General features: G+C 40.9%; 2 protein-coding genes across 5 annotated transcripts in view; one reads left to right on the top strand and one right to left on the bottom strand.

Annotated features, from left to right (window-relative positions):
• The window catches only part of TPR (translocated promoter region, nuclear basket protein), an 87874-nt gene extending 62378 nt beyond the window's left edge, over nt 1-25496 (bottom strand). For both annotated transcript variants that reach the window (XM_054036847.1, XM_054036846.1), the window contains exons 1-14: nt 25329-25496; nt 21336-21440; nt 20695-20768; nt 17457-17553; nt 16990-17093; nt 14526-14690; nt 13547-13639; nt 11516-11596; nt 4485-4572; nt 3816-3956; nt 3007-3098; nt 2316-2513; nt 1522-1629; nt 662-888 (exon numbers count right to left, since the gene is read on the bottom strand). In XM_054036847.1, coding sequence (XP_053892822.1) covers nt 662-888; nt 1522-1629; nt 2316-2513; nt 3007-3098; nt 3816-3956; nt 4485-4572; nt 11516-11596; nt 13547-13639; nt 14526-14690; nt 16990-17093; nt 17457-17553; nt 20695-20768; nt 21336-21440; nt 25329-25479 — 1724 coding nt within the window. In that variant the 5' untranslated portion in view covers nt 25480-25496. The remainder of the gene's footprint in view (nt 1-661; nt 889-1521; nt 1630-2315; nt 2514-3006; nt 3099-3815; nt 3957-4484; nt 4573-11515; nt 11597-13546; nt 13640-14525; nt 14691-16989; nt 17094-17456; nt 17554-20694; nt 20769-21335; nt 21441-25328) is intronic.
• A 227-nt stretch (nt 25497-25723) lies between these two features.
• Nucleotides 25724-26077, top strand: part of ODR4 (odr-4 GPCR localization factor homolog) — a 38762-nt gene continuing 38408 nt past the window's right edge. For 2 of the 3 annotated variants that reach the window (XR_008445934.1, XM_054037770.1), the window contains exon 1: nt 25729-26062. The gene's annotated coding sequence lies outside the window, so the exon portion shown is untranslated. Of the gene's footprint in view, nt 26063-26077 lie in introns of all 3 variants that reach the window. The other variant, XM_054037768.1, reaches the window with a different exon arrangement.

A 26077-nucleotide genomic window follows, 5' to 3' on the forward strand; every position in this document is an offset into this window, starting at 1 on the left:
TTTGTCTAAATAGATTAATAAGGAAATCCTTAGGCAAAGTAAAAAACCTAGCATTCAATGCAACTCCTATTACATAAATGTAAGGCACAAATTAAGACCGTGGGCTTGGTATATGTTTTCATCCATCAACATATTTATCTGTTTGGAAAATGTGAAGCACCATTTCAAGAAGTTATAAAAGTGCCAAAGTTTTGGAAGAATATATAGAAGGTGGCAAGGTTTGTGTGGGTTGAACTGAAAAATAGTGGAAAAAAGAAGAGATGCAGTATGAAGCCTCACAACAATTTTAATCTGCAGCCTAAATTTTGGCTGACTAATGCTTTTGAAAATAATTATCGCTTTTGCAAGTAAATTAATATGAACCTCAACATGAAAATTCTTCTGCTTAACATACAACCATAGAAATGTAGGGCTGGAAGGGACCTCAAGAAGTTCAGCTCCAGGGACAATCCCTAACAGGTGTTTGTCCAACCTGATTTTAAAAACCTGCCAATGATGGGAATTTCACAACCTCCCTTGGAACTTATTCCAGAGTTTAATGATCATCAAGTTAGAAAGATTTTCCTAATAACTGACCTAAATCTTGCTGCAGATTAAACCCTTTACTTTCATGTTCTGTTACTGGCAAGTATGAAAACTTTGCTGAAGGAGGAAAGTTTACCTAGATGAAGTTGTTTCTTGTTCCTCTTTTTCTCTAGCCTCCCCAAGCTCCCGAAGAGCCACCAAGAGACGCTGATTCTGCTGCTGAAGTTCCTCAATATTTCTGTAGGACACTAGATGCTGGGATATTACTTCAGAAGAGCTACTTATGTCAGCAGAGCTCACTTCTTCATCACGAATTACATGATTGCCTCTGGCTTCCTCAAGTTCCATTAAAAGCACTCTCACCTGAAAAAGAACATTCAGGTTATAAAACTATAACTTACATTTGGTTTTCAAAATTTATTTTTACAGACAAACTCTTCAGAAGCAAAACACTTGAGTTCTGTATTTTCTAACTTTCTATTAAGTATTCTGTCTAGAATTAAAATTGACTGGCACAGTTTTCTTTACAAATATGAATTAAATTTCACTGAAACCCTCTGAGGTTAATAGGAGTTATCCTTTTACAGTGAGACAGAGGTTCAGTCCTTTGTCCAAGGTCACAGAATCCATGTTAGAGTCAGAACTTGAACTCAGGTATTCCTGGCTCACGATCCTGTGCTCAGATCAGTGGACTTTCCACTCCACAAAAACAAAATCCAATTCATATCGCAATTTTCTATGTCAGACATGCATCATGTTCTCCCAAAGATGACTTAAGCTTTTGATAAATTGAACTTAATCTAATTTTATAAGCAGAAACGGAAATAGGACATTGCCCCAGGGAAATGCTTTTAAGGACATCAGCAACATCAGAGGTGTACTTCACACAAAGCCAATCTCAGAATGTACAATACAGCAACTGATCACTGAGTTAACAAGAGTGAGAGCATTCCACTACTGTATTAGGAAAAATAAATGAGTAATATTTGTTCTAACCTGCTGTGAAAGGTCTTTCACTTGTATTTCCAGTCTTTGGTTCTCTCTTTCCAGTACAGAAGCATGCTTATTGGCTTTATCAGTGTCCTCTTGCAATCGCTGAATTTCCTATAAAAAACAAATTTTTATATAAAACATCTACAAACTCAGAATTGATCAACACTTTCTGCTTCAGTGATCATGCCAAATATGGTGACATTTTTTTCTGAATAACTGTAGTAAAAATACAGCTATTGTGCCTCAAAACAACCAAGTATTTGTTTACTCCTTTGAGGCTGGAGTCTGAGTGTCTTTTTCCACAATCAAAACTCAAAGAAACCAGATAATTACTTTTGCAAATTATACTTTAATTACTTTGGATAACGCCACACAGTAAAATTATAGGACTGTATTCTTCAAAGCTGCCTAAAGGATTTGGAAACCCAATTTCCATGATAATTAATTGGAATTGGAAATCTAAATCCCATTTTGTTTAGTTACTCAATCCTCTATTTTTGGTGCCCCCTTTCAAATTAAGATCAACTATGTAAAGCCTTAATTATAAACTTGTTTTCTTCTCACAGAAGGTCACAAGACTACAGGTAAAACACACTGTTCTAGAACTGTAACAGAGATCATGAACAATCTTGTCCATAACCGCTCAAGAACTGGAAAGCACAAAACAGTTTCTTTTGCACAACACATCATTTACTAGAATCCATTCACTATGTTTACAAATTTAGGGGATTAGCACAATAAATCTTCTGCATGCTCTGTACAAGTCATTTCCTGTCTTTTTTAATATCCATACTGACCTTCATAGCTTGTTCAAGCTTAGCAGACAAACTGGCTACAGCTTTTTGTGATCGTTCATACTCTTCACGTTGCCGTTTTAAAATTGGTGCTTTGGCTTCCACTTCTTGTACTATTTCATCCAAATACTTATTAATTCTCTTATTTTCCCGCTTCTCCAGAAGTAGCTGATCCTGTGTTTCCACATACGCATTGTAAAGCTGTGTCAAGAAAACATTTTTTGAAAAATGTAACCAACCACCGCAAAAAACACTTATCTAAAGGAGCAGTGAATCTGATATGGTTTGTGAGTGCTACAGTGAGCGGAGCTGAGTAGTACAAAGGAGACTGTTCCATGGAGACTCAGGACTGGAAGAGCCTTGGTGTCATCCTGCAAGGAGTAACCAAGGCTGATGGAAGTCAGGGTAAGGTCACTATGCTGTAAGCAGGCTGATGGTGTCAGCACTCTGAGCTAAAGCCGCAGAGCACAGAGGCACCCAGGGTTACAGGGAAGGCAGTGACACAACCCATACTGTTCTGAGCGAACCTCTAAAGTGTAGCAGCGATCAAGTGCTTTGCTGGATTAGGGCCATGGACACTCGAGTAAATACTTTGTATCCATGTTGTTAATGTTATAAGAAAGATTTTAGTCAAAGACCCAAATAGATAAATGGATTTTGAGTCATCAATTTATAATAAACTAATTCCACCTACCTCGGTTAACTTCATTCCAGGTTTCACCACTTTGGCTACTGCTGCAGCAGTAGGAGACATAGCTGTCAGCTCTTCCTCAGACAGTATAGCTCCTGGATAGGTTAAAACCCCAAAACATATGTCAAATCATACATAAAATAGAAAGAAATAAAATGTAAGCATCTGTGGAATACTATCTAGTACACAAATACTATGCACATATGCTCAAAGAAACACATACTGTACATAGACAACAATCACTACAAATAAGGTCTTATCAACCTCCTCAAAAATAACAACTAGGAAAAAATTTCATTTGGTTCTAAAATCTTAGAAATTAGAAATAAAATACACCTAATTCTAGTGTAAAATTGTTCTTTATAATATATAGTGCTTTGTCCAGTCTAATTATAAGTGTTCAAACAATCTCAATGTCAGATTCTTGAGCCTTCAATCACAAAATATAAACAAACAATTTAAATAGCAGGGATGCCCCGAAATATAATGGCTGGCAGAGCTCAACTGTGCCAAACTACAAGTGACACTCTAGCAGAGTGAAAGAAGAAAAAGAAAAAAAAAAAAAGTGCTACCTTCCACATTTTATAAAATTAAAACAAAACACAACAGTAATTGGTTTTCTCTGGTATTTGGACTCTAGCAGATATATTTAGATTGATTGCTACTACATAATATTGTCCCATCTATACATAATATTGTATAGATGAAGATTTAGTGCCCTTATTTGCTTTAGAAATTGCAATGCAAAACCCCTTTTTGAAAATTACTTAATATATAAAATCTGGCACTTAAAAGTTCAAGTGTTATCCTACCTTTACGTTTTGTAGCAGAAAGTAAATCATTAGCATTCTCCAGTTCTTTCTCTAACTTGCTAATCTTCTCTCTGAGTTCTTTTTCCATTGCAGTTTTAGACTCCTCCATCTCAGCCAAATGATCCTCTGTTGCTTTGTTAGCTAAAAATACATATATTTTTTTTCTCTTTTAAAAAGAGTGAAGTATACAAAAGTATCTTTAAAGAGATTTCTTAAATGTCTTCTATGAAGGACATTAAATCATTCATCTTAAAAAGAAAGCATTAACTGGTATTCTGCTGAATGCAGAAGAGGGCTAAAAATTAAACAGCAAGATTAGGAAAAGCCAATCTAAAATAATGAGACAGACAGACATAAAGACATAGGTCAAATTTCTTTAAAGACATTCTGCAGAAATTATATCTTCTCAAAATCACAATAACGTTAAGAAAATTCTACAAGTACATTCAGACATCATGGGAATGTACAAAGATTTTTTAAAGTTTTTTATAACTATAACAAGACAATTCAACACAACATTTAAATAACATTTCCCACAGATGAATAGTGAAAAAATTCCCTTCACAACTGCCATTGTTTTGGGGGTGTTTTTACTCAAACTGTTTAACTAAAAAGGAACAGAAAACAAAACCATTAAAGACTATGCAATTTTTATAAGTAGCTTCTCACCTTCACCTGCTTCTTGCAAAAGTTTGTGCAGCTCCTCTACTGCTCGTGTCAGCTCATTACTCTTTGCTTCTGAATCATCTGCAGCACTCTAAATAGAAGTGTATTATTTAATCTTTTATTACTGAACAGTTACAAATAAGGTAGCTCCTCAGAGGCCAGGAATCAACAAGACGTTGGTATAAATATGTAACACACACCAACGTATTACTCTAATTGGAAACAGTTGTCCCTTAGTGTAAGTCCCAGCAATAGTGTTATTAAGGGTCATGAAATTCAGGTGCTAACTCCCCATTTTAGAGGAAAATGGTCAGTTATTGACATAACCAAAGTTATTTAACATGTTTGCATGGCTGTATTTCGGCAGTATTTTTAGGCGCCCGGCTGTCTATAAAAATAATCAAATTTATAAACTTTTTCTAAAGTGTGAGGTTTTCGTTCTTAAATATAAATGCTTTTGGCAAGTTAGCATTTATACTATACTTTTCACTTGAATAGCTCCTTCTTTTGAGAATCTCAGTGTGATTGGCTGTACAAACAATAGAATTACTGCTCTGTAACACTCCCGTGAAAAAACATTATCCTCCATTTTAAAGGGAGAGCAACTGAAGCAGAAAGAAGTTAAGGCCCACACCTCTCTAGAACTTGCCTCTAATTTTGGGTGCCCAGATTTAGACTGCTAGGATCTGATTTTCAGAAATGATGAGAAACCACAATTCGTGCTGAAGTCTATAGACACTGCGGATGCTCAGCAACTCTGCAAATTGGCCCTATATAAGATGGACACTCAAAAACTGTGGCACAAAAATTAGAGGCCAATTACATTTTTTGTAGATTTTTCTTATAAACAAAATTTGTTTTAATAAAAACCTCATGCATAATGAACCTTGTTAAGCAAATATTTATTTTTTATACTTAAAAATAACAGCAAACTTCTATTTATATATTATTAAATATAAGCATACATACACATACGTATAATTCAGAGAATCATAGGCCTGGAAGGGACCTTGAGAGGTCATCTAGTCCAGTTCCCCTACACTCATGGCAGAACTTATTATTTAGATCATTCCTGACAGGTATTTGTCTAACTTGCTCTTTAAAATCTCCAATGACTGAGATTCCACAACCTCCCTGGGCAATTTATTCTAGTGCTTAACCACCCTGACAGTTAGGAAGCTTTTCCTAATGTCCAACCTAAATTGCAGCAAGGGCAGTTTAAGCCCATTGCTTCTTGTCCTATTCTCAGAGGTTAAGGAGAATAATTTTTCTCCCTCCTCATTGTAACAGCCTTTTATGTACTTGAAAACTGTTATGTCCCCTCTCAGTCGTCTCTTCTCCACGCTAAACAAACCACATATTTCCTGAAATGTGGCACCCAGAACTGGACACAATACTCTAGTTGAGGCCTAATCAGTGTGGAGTAGAGTGGAAGAATTACTTCTCATGTCTTGCGTACAAAATCCTGCTAATACATCCCAGAATGATGTTTGCTTTTTTGCAACTGTGTTAACACTGTTGACGACCGCTTCCCCCCCATCCACAAGGCTTGTTACCCTGTCAAAAAAAGCCATTAGATTGGTTTGACACAGTTTGTTCTTGACAAATCCATGCTGACTTTACTTATCACCTTATTATCCTTTAAGTGTTTGGAAATTACCGTATATACTCGTTCATTAGCCCGTTCGTTTATAAGCCGACCCCCAAAATGGTTAGGTAAAAACTGCAAAAACTGTATGACCCTTTCATAAGCCAACCCTGTATTTCAGGGGTTGGCAAACTTTGGCTCCTGGACCATTAGAGTAAGCCGCTAGCGGGCCTGGACGTTTTGTTTACCTGGGGCGTTCACAGGCACAGAGCCCCTCGGCTCCCAGTGTCTGTGGTTTGCCGTTCCCACTTCCAGCAGCTCCCATTGGCTGGGAACGGCAAACCGCGCACACTGGGAGCTGAGGGGCTCCGTGCCTGTGAATGCTCCAGGTAAACAAAATGTCCCGACCCGCCAGCGGCTTACCCTTACGGGCTGGGAGCCAAAGTTTGCCAACCCCTGCTATATTTTAAAAGCTGGCATCACAAGAAACACTCAAAAGTTTTGCTAGAATTATTTTAATGTAATCTAATGAAAAACCTGTTATAATAACTGAACAAATATGTATTCACCTTTAAAATTACAGTCAATATTTAAAATCAGTAAATGGATATTTAAAACAAGTAATGTAGAACAATGAGAGACTTTAAAAAGTCTTAAAATCCTTCAAAGTCTGAATCAGTCTCTGATTCACCAAACAGTTCATTAAACTCTGCTTCAGTCACAGTTGCACCTGCATTGTCATCGTAGATGTCCGCAGTGTCGTCTTCAGACTCAGATTCCTTATCATCAGCCTCTGTTGTGTCATCATCAAATATGGCATCATCTTCTGACCCGTTGAGTGTATTGCTGATACAGCATTTCCTAAATGATTTTTCTATCATTTCCGAGGGAATGGACATCCACGCGTCCTTGATCTACTGGGCGACCAGATTGATTTCGGGCTTCATAAGATTCCTGCCTTTTGTCAACTTCACCATGCCTGAGTACATCCATTCAGACCACATTTTGCGTAGCCTGTCTTTAAAGGGTTTGTTCAGGCAGACATCAAGCGGTTGTAGAACTGAAGTTAAGCCTCCAGGTATTACAGACAAAGTAGTTTTCATATTTTTGGCCACATTTTTCACCTCATCCGTCATAGCAGGTTTCTTGAAAACTGCTCCTGGTGTCTTATTCCACACTTTTTCCAGCCATTCAACAGTCCCATTTTCATCCATCCATCCCTTTTTGTGTGCACGTACGATGACACCAGCAGGAAATTGCATGTTTTTAGGCAAGATTTTTCTTTTAAAAATAACAGGAAGAAGCTTTGATCCATTTGCCAAACACGATAAAACCACCGTAAAATGGATTTTTTTCATGGCCAGTGGTTTTAATTAAAACTGTTTTTTCACCAACACCAGTTACCGTTCTGTTACTTGTGAGATCGAATGTCATTGGTGTTTTGTCCATAGTTCCTATTTATGACAGTTCAAATGTATATTCCTTTCGATATTTTATAATAAACCTTTGGAAAGATTCGATTTTTATTTCCAGATCTGTTGGCAGCTTTTGATCTATCTTTGTTCGCTGACGAAGACAGAAACCATGATGGTTCATGAAGCGAGTACAACCAACCCGCTGATGCGACAAACATTGATGGTTTTACTGACTTGTATTTGTCGTCTTTCGACATTTGCAGATCACGCAGACGAATTCCAGTTCTAGTGATAATGTACCTATTTTGTTGACAGTCAACAACCCAATTATTGAGATCTTTCTCTAGCTCAGGAAATGAAGCACACCTCATTGGACATTTTTTCTTGGCATGTCTTTTACTGTTTTATTTTTTCGCCATTCTCTTACTTGCTTCTCATTGATACAGAATTCACGAGCAGCTGCACAATTATTGTTTGCTTCTGCATATTCAACAACTAAGTTTGAACGCTGCGTGATAAGAATACCGTTTTCTTTTGATTTCACCGTTCATTTTAAATACTAGTATGAAAATAGATTATTATTGTAGTTACAGATTTTGTAGGACTTTATATAGGAATGTCACCTGCTTTATCACTGTCAAATTACACTGGTCTACAATTTTTGAGAAGTCGTCTGCTTCAGAGATAAAATGTGGATGCTGAACACTTTTCCTCCCAGGCTTCAATGACTGTCGGAGTGGCCAATCTTTCTTGATGTAGTGGGAATCTCTTGCACGACTATCCCATTCGCAGAGAAAACAGCAGTACTTTGTGTATCCAGTCTGCAGACCAAGCAAGAGAGCAACAACCTTCAAATCGCCACAAAACTCCACTGATGTTGGTCATAGTTTATGCACCTCAAAAGTTGTTTCATGTTGTCACAGGTTTCCTTCATATGGACTGCATGACCAACTGGAATTGATGGCAAAACATTGTCATTATGCAGTAAAACAGCTTTAAGACTCGTCTTCGATGAATCAATGAACAGTCTCCACTCATCTGGATCGTGAACGATGTTGAGGGCTGCCATCACACCATCGATGTTGTTGCAGGCTACAAGATCACCTTCCATGAAGAAGAATGGGACAAGATCCTTTTGACGGTCATGGAACATGGAAACCCTAACGTCACCTGCCAGGAGAGCCCACTGCTGTAGTCTGGAGCCCAACAGCTCTGCCTTACTCTTGGGTAGTTCCAAATCCCTGACAAGGTCATTCAGTTCACCTTGTGTTATGAGGTTTGGTTCAGAAGAGGAGGATGGGAGAAAATGTGGGTCCTGTGACATTGATGGTCCAGGACCAGAAGTTTCATCCTCTTCCTCTGACTCAAGTGAGAATGATTCTGGTGCATCAGGAACCGGCAGTCCTCCTCCGTGGGGTACTGGGCGGATAGCTGATGGAATGTTTGGATAATGCACAGTCCACTTTTTCTTCTTTGACACACCTTTCCCAACTGGAGGCACCATGCAGAAGTAACAATTGCTGGTATGATCTGTTGGCTCTCTCCAAATCATTGGCACTGCAAAAGGCATAGATTTCCTTTTCCTGTTCAACCACTGGCGAAGATTTGTTGCACAAGTGTTGCAGCATATGTGTGGGGCCCACCTCTTGTCCTGAGCTCCAATTTTGCAGCCAAAATAAAAGTGATAGGCTTTCTTAACCACAGTGGTTATACTGCGCTTTTGTGATGCAAAAGGCAATTCATCACAAACATAGCAGAAGTTATCTGCACTGTTCACACAAGTACGAGGATCTCTGCTCACTTTGGCTAAACAGAAATGTGTCCCTTTGCAAAATCAAACACTGACAAATAAGAGAGCACGACACTGTATGATTTCTAGAGCTGATATAGGGCAATTTGTTCAGCAGAGTGATGTAAGCTTCGTTATGATTGCATCATCCATGACGTCTAGGAATAACATGATGCAATTCCTATAATGTATGACGCAATACCAGCTTCAGATTGCATCATTCATTGTTTTGCCTAAAAAGCAAGTACTGTCCAAACCCAGTCATAGATTTATTCATAGATCCAGTCAAACATGTATTTTAGTCAATTCTGGTTTAAATTGAGATCCCTTCCCTTTATAACTCACTTATCCTCCGCCATACCCAAGTCAAGGGTCGTATATACAGACCCAATAGCATATCTTGAAAACTAGAGCCAATCAACAATTTTAAGCATCATTTTCGTTCTCAGTGACCCAGAATTAGTAAAGTTTGACTACATTTATTTCAGAGGCATTTTGGCTGTAGAGCAGTGTTATTATTGTTCTTTGTTTATTTCAAAGCAGCCCTGTAGACTGGCATGTCAGTGGGGATAACAGACTCTTTTAGTATTCCTTTCAAGCCAATCTAGTCCACTAAACAAAGCCTTTGCAACTTTAAAAGGCTGCAGTATTGACATCAATAAATGGGTCGGCAAACTTTGTCTCCCAGGCTGTCAGGGTAAGCCACTGGCGGGACGTTTTGTTTACTTGGAGTGTCTGCAGGCATGGAGCCCCTCAGTTCCCTGGGGCCGTGGGTCGCCGTTCCCAGCCAATGGGAGCTGCAGGAAGAGGTGCGCTATTCCTGCAGCTCCCATTGGCTGGGAACAGCGAACGGGAGCTGCAGGAAGTAGCACGCCTCTTCCCGCAGCTCCCATTGGCTGGGAACGGCGAACCGCGGCCACAGGGAGCTGAGGGGCTCCCTGCCTGCAGACGCTCCAGGTAAACAAAACGATAATGTATTAGATATTCACTTCAATTATTCCATAGAGTTTAAAATCATCAAATTTTGGTGTAGACCTGTTTATAAGCCAACCCCCGCAGTTTGAGGCATCATTTTTTTACCAAAAATATTCAGCTTATGAATGAGTATATACGGTAATTGCTTAATTATTTGCTCCATTATCATTCCAGGTACTGAAGTTTAAACTGACTAGTCTGTAATTCCTTGGGGTTGACATTATTTCCCTTTTTATAGATTGACACTATATTTGCCCCTTTCCAGTCTTCTGGAATCTCTACCAACTTCCATGACTTTTTGAAGATAGTCACTAATGGGTCAGATACCTCCTCAGTCAGCTCTTTGACTAATTACATGTGTAGAATAGTAATCCAGTAGATTACAAAAGGGTTATTGGTAACTCTACTATTATTTGCAGGTATTTCAGCTTACATTTATCATACTGAAATTCTAGTTGAATGTTTTTGTAAGACATTAATTTTTATCACATTCAATTTTACGTAGGTAAAACTTTAAACCCTGACTGTGATAGCTTTTCAGCCTATTACTGATTTATTGCAGGCTAATACAGCACCAGCTTGCTCACTTCCCGACTATACCATTAATTCTTGGCACTATTAATTTCAGTGGAGTTTTAGGAGCCACACAGAAGAATATTGCAAGACTACAAAATAAGTTGCACAGGCATTGATTAAGACCATTATTAGTGAGCACTGCACTTTATCATGATTAACACATTTAAAATACAAGGAAATTCCATACAGGAGGTAAGATACTTCCTCTATCATTTTAAATGCAGTTTTGCTTAATCTGTAGAATGAAGTAAAATAGCAGGTCTGAGTTGAGCAATGTAAGATTTTAAATGCATTGTGAAATAACACCATCATTACCACACCTACAAACTTAGGGTCATTTCAAGCATTTGGCCATATCAACTGCCCAACCCAAGCTTATTCTCCCATATCCATTTTTCAACATGTCAGAGTAAATCTATGCTTAGTGTCCTATGCTGTCTATGAAGTTTTTGAGATATCTGTTCCTTTTAATGAAAATGTATGTGATAAAAGTCACTATCTTCTTGGCCAGAAGAAACTAAACAGGACTTTGGAGGATTAAGGAAGAGAACCATCCCCCCATCTCACATTAACACTTTATACAAGCAGAAATATAGCTCTGGGGAAATAGTCTGACTTGTACCACACCCCAAACCCTGGACCTACTTCCATATAATTCTAATATGAATGTATCCAACATTCCCAAACTTACCTTGTACAAGTTAGATAACTTTATGTGGGCATTTAGTTCATTATGGAATCTTTCTTCCATACCAGCTTGCTGTTCTTTTGCCTGATGAATAAAAAACATGAATTCATAGCACTGGTTCTGTTTCAATTGAAAGCCAGTGAGGTGGCAAAGTTTGCAGACAATATTAAATTACTCAAGATTGCCATCAGCTTTAGATTTAACTAAGAGTTACAAAGGGATCTCACAAAACTGGGTGATGGGAGAACAAAATGGCAAACAAAATTCAGTGTTGGTAAGTGCAAAGTAATGCACATTGGAAAACATAATCCCAATTATACATACAAAATGATGGATTCCAAATTAGTTATTGCCACTCAAGAAAGATCTTAGAGTCATCATGGCTAGTTCTCTGACAACATCTTCTCAATGTGCAGCAGCAGTCAAAAAAGCTAAAGGAATATCAGGAACCATTAGGAAAGGGCTAAAATAAAAGCAGAAAATATAAGGCCACTGTATAAATCCACGGTATGCCTACAACTTGAATACTGTGTGTGCAGTTCTGGTCGTCCCATTTCAAGAAAGGTATATCAGAATAGGAAAAGGTACAGAGAAGGGCAACAAAAACGATTAAGGGGATGGAACAACTTCCACATGAGAAGAGATTAAAAAGATAGACTGTTCATCTTCGAGAAGCAACGACGAAGGGATATGATAGAAGTCTATAAAATCATGAATGGTGGGGATAAAGTAAATAAGGACATAAAACAGGAACCAAGAGTTACCCAATGAAATTAATAAGCAGCAAGTTTAAAACAAACATAAGGAAGTAGGTCTTCACACAATGCAGTCAGCCTGTAGAACTTGTTGCCAGGGGTTGTTGTGAAGGCTAGAAGTATAACTGGATTACAAAAAAATTAGATAAGTTGATGGAGGAAAGGTCCACAAATGGCTCTTGGCCAAGATGGTCAGCAGTGCAACCCCAAATTCTGGGTTTCTCTAAACCTCTGACTGAGGGAAACAAGGACTGGACAACAAGGGATGGATCACTCAATAATTGCCTGGTTCTGTCCATTTCCTCTGAAGAATTGGCACTGGCCACTGTCAGAAGACAGGATACTGTGATAGATGAACCATTTGTCTGACACAGCACGGGAGTTTTTATGTTCAAAGTGAGGTTTTTATAAGTTTAAGAATTATACTGTGGCTGTCAGAATACATAGAAGTTCAAAAACAAAAATGTTTTCTCGGATATACAGTACTACAGACCGCACAATGTTTAAAAGGGCAAGTTATTGAATGAGATTTTTTTTCCCCCCTCTCAGAAGTTTGACTTTTTTCCAAAACCAGCCATTTTAATTTACATTTGAGAAAACATGATTCATCACATAAATGATATATACAAATGAAAAAGCAAAAGTCAGGTTGGGGCAAAAACGATTAAAAGAACAATTTTACATTTCTTTATCAATGTTTCAATCATATGTAACATTGGCTTACTACAACAGAATCGAGAGATCTAGTTTGTTCAATGTTTCTTTTCCAGTTTTACTCTTTGCACTTCTCTCAGAACGGATATGAAAATATGCCAGTCCATTTCATTTTTAGGCTTTCATACACTTCCAAAAAGCTGTAACATTTGAGTGGCAAATATTACAGGAGAATATTTGTTGTTCCCTCCCCCCAAAAAAACTGTCTGGAACTTTTGTAAAAGTTGGAAGCTGTTGGCCCTAAGTAAAAGCTTTCTTAAACTCCTACCCTCCTCCCACCCACCTTTGCTCAAAGTTGCTTTATAAGAAAGAGAGTAGTAAGTTAAAACTAATACTCTCCCCCTATCAGAGTCCTTTCTGCTTTTCCTTGGCACTGCAGCCTGCAATATAAACTCCCTCCCCTCTATAGATTGGCAATCCCAACAATACCTCGGTACAATGGGGCAGATTAGGGTAGTATTGTACTTAATTCTATTAGATACAGGAGATAATTTTTCTAGTTAAAATGCTGAAGCTCTCTTAAATGCTGCCACACTAGATTACAGTTTAGAAAAGGTTTTCTTACCTCCTTCAATTTAGTCAAAAGATCTTCCACATGTTTCTGTAAATTTTCATTTGACAATTTTAAGCTGTTTACCTGCTCCTCCATTCTGGAAACCTGTGTGAATAACAGGTATTAAACATAAGATGATTATTTTTCATTTACAACTACATATATTTTTCAAATGGTATTTCAACAGAAATGCATTATCTGATTATTATTGACCAAAATATACATTTCAAAGTTTCTAATTTCACAAGCGATAATATAAAGGCCGTTTTTTCTAAAGAATTTTGCCTCTGTGCAGGTATCTAAAAGCAGCCAGATTTTCAAAGGTGCTTTGCATCCAGGCGCTTATGACAACTGAGAACACAGAAAATCTGGCTGCCTCACTTACTTGCCTAACAGGAGCTGACCACTTAAGTAGAGGTCTAAATAGGAGCTGATTAGTGATGAGCTATTTTGAAAATAAAGCCCCATGTTTTTCTCCCACTCAAAAAAATACATGCTAAAATGAGGCTGCATTACCAGTACAATTTTTTTGTACATATTTTAAAAAAAACAAACATTCTTTTTAGCAAGAAATTGTATTTCTGTATATTTTCACTAGCACCGTTGTATTACACCTTGTGCTTTCAGCTACTTCTAATTTATCATCACTAATCTTACAAAAATAATCTTCAATTGCTCTACCTTACTTTAGATGTCCATACCAATATATTCATTCCCTGAAAACTATAAGTGACCAAAGCACATAATGGAAAAAAAGCACAATTCCCTACCTTAAAACATAACATCACCCAAAACTTCAAGAATGTACATGAAAATTTGCCCCTTTACATGGAATTGAATCCATAGTGAAGAGTGTCAGTGCTATAAAAATTCCTCACTCAAGTAGTCAAGGGGTATTAGACTCCAGATAATTGTTATCATATCTTGACTAAATTTTGTTTTCTTTTTTAAAATTACTTAGAAAAAATATTTGTATTATTTACTACTTTACCTCTTCTTTCTTGTTCTCCAGACTACATTTAAGCTCAAGGATTTCATTTCCCTTTTCCCTGGCAATAAGCAGGAGTTCATCTGTTTTGGCTTTCAACTCAGTGTGCAGCCACGTGTTCTGATTCTGTAATAATTCCTTTTCTTGCTCCAACCTTTTCTCACGATACTAAAAATAAAATTGTGAAAGACAGCATGGTAAAACTAAATAAATTGGCACTTGTAACAAGACTACTTTCTATGCAAAACTTCTTCACAAATTGCATGTGAGTGTGTTAGTGGCTAGCTCAGGTTTGGGGTTAATGATGTACCCATGCATAGCCATGCATCCAGGAGCCTCACCAAGTTAGAATGGTCTTTTTCCTGTCTTCAAGCTCCAGGAAACAATTCAGCCGTGACATATGCCTACTCCTGGATCCTTGCTATCGTTTTATGAAAGAGAATAATGACTCTAGCATTGGAATTCTAAGACTGTTAACCTGTCTCTTCAATAGGTAGCATAAACCTGCCCCGGCTGAGGTATTAGTGTCTAACTCCTTTTCAGGTACAAGACAGAAAGCACATTAAAGGCAAAAAAAAAAAAAAAGTGTCCAACATCATGGAAGGATATTATTTTCCATTTAAGTTTAAATAGGGGCCAAAGGCCATAATTAGCCTTGGGGCCCCATTGTGCTATGCTTGACACAAACATAAAAAGATATGACCCAGCCTTTAAAAAACAGGAATTACAGACGTGGAAAAAGAAAATTAAAATAGAGTGCTATAACAGATCCCCACTTCTGGAGACTTAAAAGCTGGATGAATATGTCTAAGGAGAGACTAGGCTAAACACCACGTATAAGCCTCAAAGTATCAAAAGGGTCAGTGTGCCAATACAATAGTCAAAACAACAATAGTTTGCTTACTTGTTTGACTATATGAAGGCAACGTTGCCTCAAACAAACACTCAGAGACAAAATGATACTGAGGAAGAGCGAGTCAGGTTTCATAACTTCAGTAAGCCAAATACAGATTCAAGCCATTTGGCTGAATCCATGTGTAACAGGTTCCTGGGGACTGAACCAGGGATCTCTTGACCTAGAAACACAACTGTCTGAGCTAAAAGACCAAACCCATTTACTCCCAAGTAGTAGCATATTCAAACCTCTGTAAGAGTTCCAACTACTAGAATGGAACAAAAAGCTACATTGTGTTAGTTAGGGATAGTCAAGGAATAATGTTTTCCAGAAATATCTAGGAAACTCCATATGGCTGCCCTACAAATCTCCTGGAAACGAACTGATACAGATGCCAATGTAGCACTGCACAAGCGTAAGTTAACATGACCTTGAACTACTAAAGAGAAGCAATGTGAAATGCCGACAGATAATATTTTGACATGGCTCTTTATTTAACTGATTGTTCCAGTTTCATATGAAATAAAAAAACTGAATGTATGTTATGAGGACTCTAGTCTGATACAAATAAAAGATAAGGGACCTTCTAACATTAAGCTCAAAGTTATCGATGGGATGAGCAAAGAATATATATTAGCAAGATAAATGACTAAGGTCATTTGACCAAGGTCAAACTTCCTAGCACCGCCTTTGGAAGTTAATTTAGAATTCTGTAGGACTATTGTTTCCTTGAGGTTGGATCAGCTACTAGAGCAGGGATCTCAAACTTAAATGATCAGGAGGGCCACATGAGGACTAGTACATTGGCCTGAGGGACGCATCACTGACACCCCCACCCCCACTGCCCCCGGACCCACCCCCACTCCACCCCTTCCATGAGGCTCCCCCGCCCCGCCTCTTCCCACCCATTCCCCGCCCCCGTTCCAACCCCTTCCCCAAAATCCCCACCCCAACTCCACCCCCTCCCTGCCCCTATTCCATCCCCTTCCCCAAATCCCTGCCCCTTCTCCGCTTCCTCCCATGAGCTCGTGGCTCCCCACTCCTTCCCTCCCCCCCCCCGCCCGGAAAGCGCTAAGTGCTGCCAAACAGCTGTTTGGTGGCGGGAAGCGCCTGGAGGCAGGCAGAGGAGCGGGGATGCGGTGTGCTGGGGGTGAAGGGAGCTTGGCAGCGTCAGGAAATAGCTCGGGGTGGGGTGGGGGGGGAGAAGAAGCTTGGCAGGCTGCAGCTAATAACTCCACAGGCCATGTGTTTGAGACCCCTGCACTAGAGCGTTATCACTACAACCAGGAATGAAGTCTAGAAAGTTGATTTCATGGATACTGGCAGCCCTAGAGTAAGACCAGTTTGCATGAATTACAGAAAACAATTGAACAGTTTAACCTTATTGGAAGGTTACAAATGACATTTTCCTGCTATGACAAAGACGTTTGCCTGCGTCCTTTGAAAGAAGACTCGTTTTTATACCACATGTAGTTATCTTCTTATTGATACATTGCAAAGACATCAATTAAGTAGGTAAGTCACTGGAACTCTCACTACTGACAAGGGTAATCCATGTAAAACACTACTTACCTTGACAGAGACATCCGATGTTTGAAGCTCATCCAGCTTTAATTGTAGCTCCACTTTTGCTGTGTTTGCTTCCGTAAGTTTCTCATTTAGACGTTTAACATCCTCTACGAAAACCAGAGACAATGTAAGATGCCAAACATTCAAAACAGTATCAGTTATTACTGTAAATAAATCAGATTTAGTACCTTAGAAATGAAGGCTACCTGTTTATGAGAAGACTTAATTGTCAATATGTGTCTCCGTACAATTAAATATCACCGAGAATGCTGTTGGGCTTTTCCCCTCACTTGCACTTACATTTCCCCCACCACTTTCCTCTACCAATCTGACTCCTATTCCTTTCTGATCTATTAATGGGAGTTACCCATACAAATTTGGATAATGAACCATTATTGAGTTTAGGTTTAAGTCTGACTCCCAAAGCAGGTGTAAATCAGTTATGGTTTTAGCGTATTGACTAATCATACCATTTAAGTGTTCAATTTCTTGAGAGCGTCTCTCACTCGTTCGAACCAAATCTCTCTTTTCACCTTCCAATTCTTCTTTTGCTCTAGTAAGCTGACTCTTCAATTAAAAAAAAAAGTATCAGTTTTATGTTAAAAGTCGTGGTCATTTTTTAAACTTACTATCATACAGGGAAAATGCTGTAGTAAGCAGAGGTTATCATCCTAACCATTTGTAATGTATGTGTGAAAGCAATCCTACTATTTAGTATACAGGAAGGTGTTTAACTGCTCAAGCAAGTCAATTATTGAAACAAACTGGAATCTTGTGTCTGCCTTTGATTTCCACTACCATGCTGGGCATCTGTTCAGTTCTGACACAGAGGGAAAAATCAACATAACTTCATGCAACACCCTGAAGTTTTCTTGGAGGTTTCATCCCATGCCCCTGATTAGTTTATGAAATGTAATCTCATTCTGAGATGGTACAGCATATCAACTTCTTTACCTTTAAATGTAAATTGAGAGTACTCTAAAAGGGTACCCTATGTCCAAGAAAAGAAAAAAAAAAAAAAAGAATAGAGGTATCAGCCACTCTAGGAGAACTGTAAAAAGCAACAGAGGGTCCTGTGGCACCTTTAAGACTAACAGAAGTATTGGGAGCATAAACTTTCGTGAGTAAGAACCTCACTTCTTCAGATGCAAGTAATGGAAATCTCCAGAGGCAGGTATAAATCAGTGTGGAGATAACGAGGTTAGTTCAATCAGGGAGGGTGAGGTGCTCTGCTAGCAGTTGAGGTGTGAACACCAAGGGAGGAGAAACTGCTTCTGTAGTTGGATAGCCATTCACAGTCTTTGTTTAATCCTGATCTGATGGTGTCAAATTTGCAAATGAACTGGAGCTCAGCAGTTTCTCTTTGGAGTCTGGTCCTGAAGTTTTTTTGCTGTAAGATGGCTACCTTTACATCTGCTATTGTGTAGCCAGGGAGGTTGAAGTGTTCTCCTATAGGTTTTTGTATATTGCCATTCCTGATATCTGACTTGTGTCCATTTATCCTCTTGCGTAGTGACTGTCCAGTTTGGCCAATGTACATAGCAGAGGGGCATTGCTGGCATATGATGGCATATATAACATTGGTGGACGTGCAGGTGAATGAGCCGGTGATGTTGTAGCTGATCTGGTTAGGTCCTGTGATGGTGTTGCTGGTGTAGATATGTGGGTAGAGTTGGCATCGAGGTTTGTTGCATGGGTTGGTTCCTGAGTTAGAGTTGTTATGGTGCGGTGCGTGGTTGCTGGTGAGAATATGCTTAAGGTTGGCAGGTTGTCTGTGGGCGAGGACTGGCCTGCCTCCCAAGGTCTGTGAAAGTGAGGGAACATTGTCCAGGATGGGTTGTAGGTCACTGATGATGCGTTGGAGAGGTTTAAGCTGAGGACTGTAGGTGATGGCCAGTGGAGTTCTGTTGTTTTCTCTTCTGGCCTGTCTTGTAGCAGGAGGCTTCTGGGTACACGTCTGGCCCTGTTGATTTGTTTCTTTATTTCCTTGTGTGGATATCGTAGTTTTGAGAATGCTTGGTGAAGATCTTGTAGGTATTGGTCTCTGTCTGAGGGGTTGGAGCAGATGCAATTGTACCTCAGTGCTTGGCTGTAGACGATGGATCGTGTGGTGTGACCGGGGTGGAAGCTGGAGGCATGAAGGTAGGTATAGCGGTCGGTGGGTTTTCGGTATAGGGTGGTGTTAATGTGGCCATCGCTTATTTGTACGGTGGTGTCTAGGAAGTGGACCTCCCGTGTAGATTGGTCCAGGCTGAGGTTGATGGTGGGGTGGAAGCTGTTGAAATCATGGTGGAATTCTTCTATGGTCTCCTTCCCATGGGTCCAGATGATGAAGATGTCATCAATATAGCGTAGGTAGAGAAGGGGCATGAGTGGACGAGAGCTGAGGAAGCGTTGTTCCAGGTCAGCCATAAAAATGTTGGCATATTGTGGGGCCATGCGGGTGCCCATAGAGGTGCCACTGGTCTGGAGGTATATATTGTCACCAAATTTGAAATAATTGTGCGTGAGGATAAAGTCACAGAGCTCAGCAATAAGTTGTGCTGTATCATCATCAGGGATACTGTTCCTGACAGCTTGTATTCCATCTGTATGTGGGATGTTTGTGTAGAGAGCCTCCACATCCATGGTGGCTAGGATGGTGTTTTCTGGGAGGTCACCAATGCATTGTAGTTTTCTCAGGAAATCAGAGATGTCACGGAGATAGCTGGGAGTGCTGGTGGCGTAGGGTCTGAGTAGGGAGTCCACATATCCAGACAGTCCTTCAGTGAGAGTGACAATGCCCGAGATGATGGGGCGTCCAGGATTTCCAGGTTTGTGGATCTTAGGTAGTAGATAGAATAACCCCGGTCTAGGAGAACTGTTTATTGAACAGTGATGTTTTCTTACTCCTACCTTTACTACTCAACTGCTATAGAGATTTCCTCACAAGTGCAAGATAGACAGATTTCCTCTGGACTCCAGTAAGCATAGTCAGCTCTTCTTTGTTAGAAAAGCAGAAGAAACAGCTCAAAGTCCAAATGGGTTTCCAAACTCACAAATAAAACTTGTTCCGAATGTGCCTAAGGATAAAGCCTAGAACCAGAACTGTGGTATCAACAAAAGGTACTCTAGTCACAGCATTAGTTCTCTGAATTGGTTTTATTTGGTGAACAAATTAGACAACACGCTATTAACCACAAACTAATCAAAGGGCCAAAGGGGAAAAAAGAAATTGCGAAGAAAGCCATCAGTAGCATGGGCTTGTCTACACAAGACAGTTGCACTGATTGAACCAAGAATATCAATTTGAAACCAATTTTGTTAAACTGATATAAACCCCTGTGCAGAAGCTTATTTCAATTAAAGTAAGGCTTCTAGGGTTTAATTTAATTTGTTTGGGAACACTTTTAAGCTATGTTAAAATAAGTAAAAAGAAGAACAGGAGTACTTGTGGCACCTGCCTGTTCTTCTTTTTGCGGATACAGACTAACACAGCTGTTACTCTGAAACCTGTTAAAATAAGTAACTCTTAATCAGAAATAGGAGTGCCCACAGTGGAGCTTGAACCGGAACTTGAAGAGCACAACTTTCCTGAATAGACAAGGCATTATTTGCATATCTAGCTTTTGATTGTCAAGAGTCCAAACAAAATATGCACCCTAAATTCTAAAGCCTTTCAACTATCTATTGCTATATTTGCATACTGCATACTCAGTGATTCTATACCTGTATGGCTGTATTGCGATCATGAGCCGCTTCAAGTTCTTTGTTTTTCTCATTCAATGACTTCAACTGCTCATCTGTGGGAGGAGAGGGACAAGGAGGGAAAATAAAGGAAACATTTTAATATTACCAGAACATGTGCATTAGTTATATCCAGTTGGTAAAATTCATGTTCCTGCTTTAGAATAATATAAAATTGAGAAGAGAAAAATGTCCCCAAAATTAAAAATCCAATATACAAGCCATTGACCAAATTGGTACTCTTGTGATTAAAAAACAAAAGTAGTTTTTTCCTACTCATCTGCTTTCTGGAAGCCACTGACATATCAGCGTCTCAGGCCTGATCCTGCAACCTGACCCTTATGGGCATATGTGTGCATTGCACAAATCAGTTTGTAGAATCTAACCCCTAGTTCCTTGAGTAGAATGTAAATAAGATGTTTACTCCAGTAAAACAGACTGAAAGCCTGTAGAAAGCAGGGACTTGAACCAAAAATATCAATTAACTTCTGTGAAAGAAGTTTGGTTGACAGATTTTTCTCTCTTATTTAGATTAAGCATTTCAAAATAAGTTCAAAAGATGTATTTATTATAAACAGAAAAACAACTTTCCAATCTGCTAATCAACGTGTGGTTATACTTACCAAGTTTGTTTAGCTCCTGACGGAGAGTCTGACATTCCTGTGTCTCGTTTACAAGTCTCTCTTGACTTTGAGCCAGACGCTTTTCCACTTCAAAATACTGTTGTTCTGCAGAACACCACATTATATTAACACTACTTCATAATCAGCTTTTATTAGAGAACCATATCTACCAGAAAATGCAACTAGAAACAATGCTCTTTCAGTAGACCCTGAAGAAAAAACATTTTTTTAAGCCAAGTGCTATATTGCTACCTACTTTTAAGCACTGTTTAAATAATTTTGTTACTATGTTCAGTTCTGTTTTACATTTCTCCACGTGCATTGCCCTAAAGCAGTGGTCTCCAACCTTCTTACGCACAAGATCACTTTTTGAATTTAAGATCAACACAGGATCTACCCCGACCCCTCCCCGAGGCCCTGACCGTTCCCCAAGGCCCTGCCCTACTCACTCTATTCCTCCCTCCCTCAGTTACTTGCTCTACCCCACCCTCACTCACTTTCACCGGGCTGGGGCAGAGGGTAAATGTGCAGGCTCTGGGCTGGGGCCAAGGGGTTGGGAGTGTGGGAAAGGGCTCCGGGCCGAGTCTGGGGCAAGGTGTTGGGATGCAAGAGTGAGGGGTGCAAGCTCTGGAAGCGAGTTTGGGTGCAGGGGTCATATGGTCACACTGCACCTGATCTGATAGAATCCACTGGACATTTAATGAGTTTTAATTTTTATTGGTGTCATTTGTGGTTTATAGATCAAAAATCTTTCAGGAATTGTCACAAATCAGTGTAGCATTCTGAACTGTGGGGTGTGCATTGGCTGAGCCTGGGGCAGGGAGCTGGGGTGCAGGAGTGAGGGGTGCAAGCTCTGGGAGAGAGTTTGGTGCAGGAGGGGGCTCTGGGCTGGTGCAGGGGATTGGGGTGCAGGAAGGGGTAAGGGCTGCAAGCTCTGGGAGGGAGTTGGGGTGCAGGGGGGTGCTCTAGGTTGGGGCAACATGTTGGGGCGCAGGAGAGGGAGAGGGGTGCAGGCTTTGGGAGGGAGTTTGGTGTGATGTAGGCTCCGGCCGGGAGGCACTTACCACAGGCGGCTCCCTGCAGGCGGTGCAGTGGGGCTCAGCACACTGCACCTGGAAGAGGCTGGCGGCTGGCATGTCTCTGCGGCCCCTGGTGGGTGGGTGGGGGGAGAGCGGGTCTCTGTGCACTGCCCACACCCACAAGTGCTGCTCCTGCTTCCCACCCAATGGGAGTTGTGGAGATGGTGCTGGGGTAGCGTGCGGAGCCACCTTCCACTCAGGGGCTGCAGAGACGTGCCAGCAGCCAGCCGCTTCCGAGAACGGCATGGGGCCAGGGCAGGCAGGCAGCCTGCCTGAGCCCCACTGCGCCACCAGACTTTTAGTGGCCTGGAGATCGTGATCGACTTGCAGAGGCTCCAGGATCGACCAGTTGATCACGATCGACAGGTTGGTGACTACTGCACTAAAGTCTAGTCTACTCCAGTTTTTGGATTGATTTCACTATATTAGTTTAGCAACATATAGCTAAATTAGTGCAATTCCCTATGGTGGTCAGTTATACTAGTATATAAGTGCTTATACCACCACAGCTTATTTCTAAACCAATATAATTAAATCAGTATAAAACTGGGTGTAAATTTGCCCTTACAACCTTAACTTGGAAAACTGTTAACAACAATGATTTCTGGTAAAGAACCTTTTTGTATGGGTACATCACTATGGACTTTGAAAATATCACAACCAGAAGTAACACTGATATGTAAAGGTTATTGCTTTCTAACTGAAATAAAAGTCACACTTCAGATTTTCTATAGTGTTCAAGAATGCTTTGTAAATATCTGAGATAATATTTCTGGTGATGCTACTATTTTCTTGAAATAACAGCAAGAAAGATTAGCGGACTTTTAGATAAGTGCTGTTTTCTTAACATGTACTATAAACCTTTCTCATCTGTATAAACTACATCAGTTTCATATAATGATATACCACCAGCATGTATATGAGAATATTGAAGTTTACAGACAACCACTAACCTACTTAAACTGATAAATTAAACTATAAACACTTGGACGATTAAAAGTTTTACTTGAGTAAGATTGTTTATGAAAATGATAATAAATAATACTTCTATAGTCTTCCAATAAAGCATCACAAAACATTTTCAACCAATAATGATTTAAGTTCAAAAATACCACTATAGGGCAGGAATATTATCCCTATTATAAGATTGCAAAACTGAGGTATAGAGAGGTTAAGGGCAAGTTTACAGAGGAAATCTATGGCAGAGCTGAGAAATGAACTCCTGATTGTACAACACTGTTTCACCTATGCTCAATTATTAAATAATGCTCTTGCCCCCCACTTCAATACCCTAATAATACTTAGCTCTTAGACAGCACTTTTCATTGTCAGATTTCTAATTGCTCTACAAAGATCGGTATCATTAATGTCGTTTTACAAACAAGGAAACTGAGTCACAGGGAAGGGAAGTATCTTGCCTAAAGTTACCCAGTCACAGAGCCAGATATTAAATCCAGGTCTCCGGGGTCCCAGTCCTGTGTTCTAGCCACTAAGATATGTTGCCTTCCTGAGTGGGCCCAGGGCAATAAGTTTATATCAATAATGTCATGGTCTCTAAGATGTAATGCCAGATGGGACCACTGGCTAGCCTAAAACCCTGGATTAGTATAACAGCCCTCAGGAAACGAAAGTGTTGCAAGGATCATCTCCAACCCATCCTTTAAAAGCCTTACTTCAAGCAATGGCAGATTATCTGGAAAGGTTCAAGCCTCAAACATGGAGTTTATTGGAAGTGTTGCTAGATTGGGCCCACTCAAAGTATGTCTAGACTGCAAAAAACAACTACAAAAACAAAACACAGCAGTGAGTCTCAGAGCCTGGGTCTACAGACTCAGGCTTGTACTACGGCATTAAAAATAGCCATGTGTACGTTCCCACTAGAGCTCAGGCTCTGAAACCCACTCCCTCCCTAGGGCTCAGACCCCAAATGGGAATATCTGCATGGCTATTTTTAGTGCCATAGGCCTGCAGACCCACTGCAGCCGGTGCTTTTTTGCAGTGTAGATCAAACAAACCTCTGATGCTCTTCCTCAAGCATCTGGCTAACTCGGGGAGCAGGTAAAGAATCTCACTCAGTAGGACGTGCATCCCCCCTGACGTTACATTATTTTTAAGAGTTTTAATGTAAAGTAATAATTTGTAACTTCACACTAAGAACAGAGAGTCTTGGGGCACCTTTAAGACTAACAGATGTATTGGAGCATAAGCTTTCGTGGGTGAATGCCCACTTCGTTGGATGCTTATGCTCCTATACATCTGTTAGTCTTAAAGGTGCCACAGGACTCTCTGTTGCTTTTTACAGATCCAGACTAACACAGCTACCCCTCTGATACTTGACACTAAGAACAGACTCCTATTGTGGTATACAAACACTGCGACCCAGAACTTAAGTGGAAAACAAGAGTGTAAAAATTCAAGGAATCCACCTCACAGAACAAATGCATAATATTCAGCCACTGCAGTTATACAGATGTAAAAGCCGTGGGGGATATTTTATACGCCCATGTCAGCAACATGAGACCTCCACACAGCATTGCCTCTGGCACTGTCCCTTTGCTTCTTGGCTCGGGCTCAGTGATGACGATTAGCCAGTGCCCACTGTAGCCCACCTCCTGCCAAACAGGCACAAGTCGAGACTCGGTCCCTCCGGTACTCAGTGGTGGTGAACCTCGGTGCGGGGCAGCATCATGCGCCCAGCGCCGCGGGAGGACCGCCTGTCCTCGCCCCGGCCCGTGACACCTATGAGGGCCCCGGCCCACCCGCCTGGCAGCAGACTCAGGTCCGGACCCTGCAGCAGGAGCAGCCCAGCAGGGACAGCACCGTACAAATATCACCCCTCTCTCCCATGCCGTCCCCAGCCCCTCCACTGTCCCTTCCCCGCACCTCATGCCCTGCTCCCCGCCCCGCCACTCACCGCTGTCCACCTTAAAGCGCTCGTGCCTGGCTCGGAGCCCGTCGATCTCGCTCTGCTGATCGGCCAGGAAGCGCTCCAGCTTCCCCTGCACCGGCTTGGGCAGCTTGGCCAGCTCGGCCCGCTCCAGGAGCTGCTGCAGCACCGCCGCCATCTTGAGAGGGAGCCTCTCCAACCTCTCTCTGCCGCCTTCCGGCCCCGCGGGGAAGGGACACAGCGCGGCGACCTCGCCTCCCAGCTCGCACAGAGCATGCGCATTAGCCGCCCTCCAGAGGGCGCCATGGGAAACGTAGTGTTCAACCTCCACCGGAAGCCGAACTCCTGTGCGAAAGCTTCCGGAGGTAGCGTTCTGTCCGCCATGTTGAGTGAGGCACTGCGTCCCAGCCTGTCTAATTAGACCGCGTGAACTCACAAAGAGGAGTCTTTGTTGGTTAGCAGTGCAGCGTTCGTCTTCTCGCAGAGACTGGATCGGCAAGGAAGAGGTGCTGCTACGTCCGCCACACAGAACATGGCGGACCCCGATGGGCAGTAACACCCGGGGCCCATCCTCCCGCCATTAGGTTTGTCTCCTGTTGGGCCCAGTGATTCGTCTACGTCATCAACCTACGCTCTGAGGGAGAGTTCACTCGTTGAGCCGGGAGGAGAGGCGCAGCCTGGTGATGTGGACATGTGGGACACATCTGTGCTGGGCGTGGAGGGAGCTGTGAGAGAAGCTGGTGCCACTGCCCAGTAAGCAGGTGAGGTTGCTGTGG

The sequence above is a fragment of the Malaclemys terrapin genome, chromosome 8 (genome assembly GCF_027887155.1).
Source record: "Malaclemys terrapin pileata isolate rMalTer1 chromosome 8, rMalTer1.hap1, whole genome shotgun sequence".
In the NCBI taxonomy this organism is placed as follows: Eukaryota; Metazoa; Chordata; order Testudines; family Emydidae; genus Malaclemys; species Malaclemys terrapin.